The sequence below is a fragment of the Telopea speciosissima genome, chromosome 7 (genome assembly GCF_018873765.1).
Source record: "Telopea speciosissima isolate NSW1024214 ecotype Mountain lineage chromosome 7, Tspe_v1, whole genome shotgun sequence".
NCBI classification, from domain to species: Eukaryota; Viridiplantae; Streptophyta; class Magnoliopsida; order Proteales; family Proteaceae; genus Telopea; species Telopea speciosissima.
Window position 1 is genome coordinate 30,228,059 of NC_057922.1, and position 8,101 is coordinate 30,236,159.

Consider the following 8,101-nt stretch of genomic DNA (forward strand, 5'->3'; position numbering starts at 1 on the left):
ATCAAAACCTCAATCAACCAACAAACAAAACGAAATGGGACAGAAATCCAAAAGTCCAAACAAACAGACGAACCCAAACCCATCTAAGAACTTTTTTTTTGTATTTTACCCCCCACCCTCCGTTTATTGTAAAAGCGAATAGACACAAAACTAACCTCACGAAACAAGGATGCAGTGTAATCAGCAAACCGTCTCTGCATCTGATCCACATCCATGCTTGACTCCTCAGTCCTCTCTACCCTTTCCTCTTAGACTGCCTTGTTCTCACGGTCTCACCAAACTGACCTACCCCTTCGATTTTGCAGATCTTATATAAAAGAAGATGGAAATGAGAAAAGAAGGAAACAAACACCAATAACTTTGAAGAGATTTGATATATTTAATGTTGGGTTCTCTCAGAGCAACCCCAGGAATCCAACAGATCCTGCTTTTATACGCTACTAATAAAGTACCCCTGTTTCTTCTCCTCTATTGAGAGTCGGTCTCTCGGGATTTATGCGATGTTCCCTCACACAGAATACACGATTCACATCCTCAGTTCCTCTCTTCTAATAAACACTCTTAAAGCCCCCCCCCCCCCCCCCCCAGGCCACCGGCCCCCCACAGTCCACAATCCACCACCAATCCAAATTATGCCATCTTTACTTCAACTTTCTGTCTTTACAATCCCCTTTGTTCAGTAATTATTGCTCCCCAACTCTCTCTCTCTCTCACGCGCACACACAAATACAAACGCAAACACACAAACCGTCCCCTGTCAGGTAGTCACCTTCTTCCCTATATCTATGGAGGGCTAAATTTTACAGTCTCAGTGTAATCAACTATAATTACACAGAGGAAAAAACCCATTTTAGAATAAATTAATAATTCAGTTCTCTGTAAACCTCTGGTTCATAATTTTGTTTGTTTTACGTCTCTAATTGTTTAGTACCCAGATTTCAAAGTGACGTAGAAATGACCCAAGACCAGCCTTAAATCCTCTCCCAATCTGTGACTGCTGTGAATCCAAACCCTTTTCCCATATATTCTTCAAGGGAGTAGTGAGAGATAGATAGAGTATCAGAAGCCGTATACGTATGTGACACTACACATCATTTTCCCATTCTTTAAATAATTAAATATCACCCATTGGGTGTGTAATGTTCCATGGCTTTTCTTTCCTTTCTGGCTTTGTGAATTGGTGGTAAGGGCTTTACCATAAAAAAAAACAAGAATTGGCGGTAAGGGGGGGTGTGGAGGCGGGGGGGGCCTCCACAGCGTGGGCCAACTAGAAAGAAGATAAAGACAAAAGAAAGGATTGAGTACAGAAGAGATGTTCCTTCCTTCTCTACCTAATCCTTTCACCCTTTTCCCTTCTTTACTCTTCTCATCTTTCTATCATTTTTATCTTCTCTTTTTTATAAAGAATCTTATCTTGATGGTGGAACCACCTTAGCATGTAAAAGAGACATAGATCTTGTTTTTGGGTTGGTTGGTTTTGTTGGTTTTAGGTTGTTATTAGTCAAGTAAAGGAACAGTATCTTTTTAACTCTTTGTGCATTGGCCATTCTTTTGTGGCTGTTGCTTTCATCTGGGGACACACACTGTTACCTCATTAATGTCATAGACAGAATCCAACCTTTCTTGGTCTTATTCATGTTAAGTATGGATTTACAAAGGAATCTTTTTTTTTTTTTCCTTTCTTTATTTCAATTTCCATCTTTTGTTATTTGCCTTATTTGAGTGATGATGCTTGTGGGGGAATCGCTGGATCCACCACATACCACACATATGAGGTTTTGGCCTTGTGGGTTCCCTACTTGGTAAGCAGAGATTACAGAGAGAGACTTCAAGGTTCAATGCATCTACAATTCCTTTTTACCAGTCTGAAAATCAAAGTTATCATTCATTCTTCTATGAAAAGTAAGATGAGAAATGATGGTCTATATATACAAAGACTAAAATTGCTCTGAGACTCGGAGTGAGGCTTCATTCTGGCTGAGCTGAGCAGAGCAGAGGACCCACAGGCAAATAGCAAGGAGACAAGTACTGTAGCTCCTCCACTAGTACTATGGTTAGGTAATTCAACTCAAGCTAATGTGTAGACACCACAGAGGAGGAAGAGCCCCGGGACACCAGAGGAGGGAATGAGAGGAGGACACGAGGTTGATGACCCTTTGGATGAAGCTAGTGGTATGGTCACACCAACCCAAGTCATGAAACTAATCCTCCTAACAGAACTGGATTCCACCAATAATTCAAGTAACCTAAGGCCATGTTTGGCTGGCAAAAAATGGTTAGAAAAAAATAAGAAAAAATTTAAATTTTTTTGAATTTGAGGAGAGTGATAGACACATAATCGATCATTGTGTCACGACGACAATTAAAATTTTAATCGGTTCAATTTGGTCTATTACTCTACAAATCATTGTTTGAACTGAGCTGAAACAAATGAAATGAAATGTCATGTGCATAAATCCAACCTGAATCAAAACTTAACCATACTAAACTCTAAAAGGTTAAAACACGAGTTCAAAGATTTCAATTTTTTCTTCGTCTCTTCAACCTCCGTTTTCAACTATCAACACTCCACACTTCTCTTCTTCAATGGTGCATTTCCATTCGTTTCCTTTTTCATGTTTTGGTTCTTCAAAGACAGTACGAGACATTCCCAAGTCTCACACAAATTGAAGAAGTAAACCGTAAAACAGATTTAGTGAGATTGTATATGAACTGAAGGAAACTCAATACTAAAAATCAAATAGGAATAAAAAAACCGAGCCAATTTGGTTCGATTTCGGTTCAAGGTTATGAAAAACATTCGGTTTCATGGTTTGTACAAATCAGCCTCTAACAATTCTGATTCAGCTCGAGTCAGTCGAAATCGGCCTGAACCCTAGAAATTCAATATGAATAGGCCAATTTGAATCGGCCAGAATTAAAATCATTCTACCATTTCCGATCTGTTTTCTCAAACCATGATTCAACCTTCAAGTTGTCGTATAAGTTTCAAATGATGAATTATTATGGATGGAGTTTTCCTTCACCCATGATGAAGTATAAATCCTTTCACCGATGACCATCTTTTCATTTCGATGAGAATATCTGAGAACAGTGAAGGATATTTTAGACCTCCAAAGGCCCCAATATATAGGGGTTAGGTAATTACTTGATAGATTCATGGGTGAAGGAAAACTTTCCCCAATTCTTAAGCTCATTCAAGCTGGTGGCTAATTGCAGCTCTTGTCCCTCATCTTAAATCGGGATTTTCCCAAAGTAAACCCACCAGCCTTTCCACAACCATCCACCATAATTCAAAACTCGGTATTGTATCAGGGTATCAGCCAGACCAATACTGATACTAAGCCGATATGGATCTATTGATACGATTAAAAATGGTTTATTCTATCAAAAAATGTCCTTTTTAATAAAATCTTGAATCAGTCCTACACGGCCATTCCATATTGGTATTGGTATTAGTTTCGGTATTGGCCAACCCTATACTATGTTTTACATCGATGAACCCCACCTTACAAAAAAATAAAAAAATAACTCTGAACTCCATTTGAGAGAAGAATATTTTTTATTTTGGGGAAAATCAAGACATCACTGTGCCTAAGGAAGAATAGTGTTTGACTATTTACCACATGGTAATTTATTGGTATGTCTTTTTAAGTGATGAAGAGGTAAGCATCTCATTGGTACAATTTCAAAATGAGCAGAGGAAGCAGAAGTAGTTGAAATTATAAAATATTTTATATTCATTTCCATTTGTTTGTACTTTAGTCATTTTACTAAAACTTTGAATCGAAATTTAAATCACTTTTCATATTTATTTTGGATTAAAATTTGACTATTGAGATATTTATGGGGTCTTCTGTCATGTAGATTAACACATATACTGCCAAGTTGCAAATAGGGCAAGAGTCATACTTCACTTGGCATATTGCTGCCTTAAAAAACCAATTTTGTATGCCATAAAAAAAAATCAAAAAAAAAAACCTACTTTTGTTATTTGAGGGGTGAATATTATTAGTTAGGTTGAAATATTATATCCTTCTTTCCCCCTTCCACAATTACCAGGTAACTGTTCTACTTCTGTTGGCTTTATATGGATTTGAAGAAGAAAAATAGCACATGGGCTTTGAGCTATTATTCAGTAGGAACTGTAAGTCCAAGATTGCTCTCTTGGGTTTTCTAAAGGAAAATTGAAACAAGACCAGTATCCATCCACATGCACACCATATTCAAAGATGCATGAACAATTGAGTTTGAAGAACCAAAGGAGTTAATTGGCTTATGTTGATTTCTCCTGAGTTGGAAGAGATACAGCTATTAGAGCATCAAAGTGGGGTTCTTAAGGAACATATCTTATTTCATAAAAAATAAAATTAAAAATTAATCTTCTTATCTTTCATGGCAGTGCCATGCCATGAGAACATGAGAATACAAAAATTAAGAAATAAGTATGTGTCGGCTCCTCAAATCATACAATTAATTAAGACCAGACACCAAGAATGAATGTTTGTTGCCCACCCAAGAAAAATGCAGTAATAAAGATGGAGATGCCATTGCCAACCTTCCAAATATGATTGATTCCTCTTGTTGGAATTCTCTGCATTTCCAGAACTGGAAAACCACCTTTGAAGGCTACAGTGATGGAACAGATGCAAGATAACTGAAGGGTTACTTTTTTTTTTCCTTTTTTTCTTTCTTTCTTTTGTAGTATTAGTATTTTGGCTTTATCTCCTTTTCAAAAAGAAAAAGGGCAGGACCAAGAGAATAAATACGCATTCATTTATAATTTTTGGACTGTGGAGGGAGGTGAAGTGGAACAACAGAGGAGATGCTTTTTTCTGTTTGAGATATTGCTGCAAATATGTTATATTATCTGCTGCTGGGTCTGCTGTGTTTGGGGCCTGGCCTTCCACCCACCTAACCAGAGTGCAACTGCAACTGTTCAATAGTTGAAAAAGTCTTATCACTTATCCATGGGCCATGGGGGTGCTTAGAGGCAATTTCAAGAAAGAGGGGGTAATACCGAATGGTTGATGAAGAGTGGCTGAATGAGAAAGTATGGCAATTTTCTTATTTTTACAAGATTCTATCATAAACCTGTAGAAACTGCAATAGGTACACACATCAAAGACGTAGGAAGACTGCGTTGTATCTTTAGACACTTTTCTCAAGATCGTAGATATCTTTTATGGTGCGTGCAATCAAGAATGTACGAGTTGACCTTTAAGCTAAAACAATTTTATGACATCTGTTAATTCGTGCCCTCACCTACTACACTCATTCAAGGACTTAAGAGTTATAACTAGACCATAAGAAAAACTTGAAGATTTTTCAAACAATTGGGTTAAAACAAAACCTTAAAACACATAAGGAGGACAGAATTCAGCGTCATCAAAACGCACGCGAGGAAGATCAATGCACATAGACACACCACATTTTTATTTTATGTTAATTGCCTAAATCAACCCCCAAAAGTATATCACACTTTTTAAAATTTTTTTTCTTTGAAAAAAGTCTCTGTGAGCAAGCGGCGTAGCCTAAACTTACTCGATCATTTTTTTTTATTAATTCATTTGAGGAGAGAGAGAGAGAGAGAGAGAGAGAGAGAAATGAATAGAAAATCTCTATGAGGGGTTTTCTTTTATGGGAGGATGATGGTGGAATTCAACTCGAGCTTAGAGATTAATAGGATATCATTGCAAGTGGCATTTTGGTACCAACAACCTATAAGAGCCAAAAATTGGATTTTAATTTAAAAGAAAGTGAGTAGGACATGGGGATTGGGATTTTATGGATTTTTAAATTAGTTATTATTTGTCTCCATTTTCATTTTGAAAAAAAAAATAATAGTAATTCTAACCAATGTTAGACATGTAAAACAACTGGTCAACTAAATAAGTTGACATCATGAGAAATTATTTTTTATTTAAAAAAAAGGACTATGTACATATATTTGTCATATCACATCCCTTCTTAATATTTACCCATGATTGTAAATGTTATGAAATTAGGTTGACAAAACAAAAAAACAGAATATATATTTTTTTTTTCCGAGGGGCCAGGGAGAGCAAAGATATTGATCTAATCAAAACAAATTGCATGTGACATTTAGGCAGCATTTGGTATGCATTCTAAGTTGATTTTGCATTCTCGGATGATAAAAATAGTTGTTTTTATTGACTGAGAATGCAAAAACTGCCTAGAATGCATATAAACACAGCTTTAATCTTGGTGGCATGCCATGGTGAATGTTAACAATTCCTTTTAATCTTTGATGGTTTGTAAGTAATTATTAAATATACTCCTTTCCTTTGTGCTAAATTATAATTCTTATTTCTCAAGAAAAGCTTTTACAAATAATTTGAATTTTATTAAATAAGAATCAATAAGAACTTGTGAAAGCTGTTTATTCTTCATGCAAGTGTTAAATATAAACCATTAGTTAAAAAGCAGGTGGAGAAGCAGATTTGTATAGAATTTGTCACATAAATAGATAATGAGCATGTAAAGCAAAGATGAATGCTAAGTGCTAACACACTTTACAACTCCTCCTGCAAGAACCTGGAAGATTTGGAGATCCAACAATATACTCTGGGTTCTTTGTGCATTCTCCAAGAGCAGCCCACTTCTGACAACTCTCATTCTCATCTCTGCAATTTCCACCAGTTCCCAAGTTCTTGTCTGAGTCCACATTTATCTACTTTGTTGCAGACCATTTCTCACCAAGACATGTAAGTGTGTCTGTGTATATATACTGCCATAGATAGATATGGTTTTCTTTTAGCACCTGGTCAGACAATGGGAGTTAGAACTCCTATAAGTTTGAGATTAGAAGTAAACAACTCAAACATAAAATTTACCATAAATTGATTCAATTCCCACTACTATGGATATTTCCATGCCTATTTAGAATCCAAACTCCACAATTTTAGGTGGATGTCTATATCCCTAACATTCATGGCATGATTCCCTATCTACAGTTCTACACCACCTGATCCAATGTATGACAGGAATTTGAAGGCAGTGTTTAATCTAAAAGGATCCCTATATAATTTCTGCTAATTACATCTCTGCTTCCTGTCTTAATCAGGATAGGAATATTGGTATCAGAGGGTGGATCATCAGGGACTGATATTCAGATTGTTCATTGGATTGTTGCAGAACATTATCATCTGGATCGTTCTGATCAGTTACCAATCAGGATCAGGTGATCCATGGACCAATACTGATTCTTTAAAACCACCCTAGATTGCAGAATTTTTTTCTTAAAGTTTGAACATAAATTCAGTTCAATGTATCACCAATATTCAGTGAATACACTTTCAAAATGCTCTGTGCCACTAATAATGAAAGCTATATGCTCCATTTCAACCCTAGTGATGTTGAACTGGGCCAAAAATGATTTAGCAATATAGTTACAAATTTGCTTTTGGGCTGCTTCCAAAGGTCAAAACATGGGTGGGGGTTAATATTGTAACTTCTTCACTACTTCTACTTAGGGTTTTATGTAAATTTCCTTTTTGTACTTTCAGAGAACCCCCCCCCCCCCCTATTATTATTACAGCAACTTTGAATTTAATATGTTTAAGTCTGTCTTACATTGTTCTTTTTAGTAATATTAGTAGTTCCAGTTTACTTTGGATTAAAGTTTTGAGTCCTAGTTTGTTCGAATTTAGAATCTTAGTAGGAGTTTTAACATGGATCATTTACAGGGTTATAAGCCAAATGGGCACATGGTAGAAGATTAATGAAATTTTGCTTCAACTTATAGGACAACCCTACTTGTTCTTCTTCTCTCTCTCTCTTTTCTCTGTGGAATCCGTACTCACAGAGCACAGCCAGGATTTGTACAGTAATGAAACTTGGGCAGGGCAAACCCTAGATTTTTAGTTATGTGGGTGTGGGGTTGGGAGAGCCCATGCAAGCTGAGGCCTTGGGTCAGCCTGGCTTGAGCTCCACCAACCTATATAAGGTCTTGTACTCTTGTTACATATATCTATCTCTATATATGGGTTTGTTACAAAAATCAAATTGTATGCCTATTTGGAAGGAACCTCGGATTCCATAGAAATGTGGTGTATCTTTCAAAATCTTCTTACTTAAT

General features: G+C 36.4%; 1 protein-coding gene and 1 long non-coding RNA gene across 2 annotated transcripts in view; both read right to left on the reverse strand.

Moving 5' to 3' along the window:
* The window catches only part of LOC122669396 (histidine-containing phosphotransfer protein 1-like), a 1,936-nt gene extending 1,377 nt beyond the window's left edge, over positions 1-559 (reverse strand). Inside the window, exon 1 of the mRNA XM_043866154.1 lies at positions 156-559. Coding sequence (XP_043722089.1) covers positions 156-215 — 60 coding nt within the window. The 5' untranslated portion in view covers positions 216-559. The remainder of the gene's footprint in view (positions 1-155) is intronic.
* The window catches only part of LOC122669397, a 21,500-nt gene extending 14,513 nt beyond the window's left edge, over positions 1-6,987 (reverse strand). The window contains exon 1 of the long non-coding RNA XR_006334006.1: positions 6,976-6,987. This is a non-coding gene — a long non-coding RNA (uncharacterized LOC122669397). The remainder of the gene's footprint in view (positions 1-6,975) is intronic.
* Positions 6,988-8,101: the final 1,114 nt, after the last annotated feature.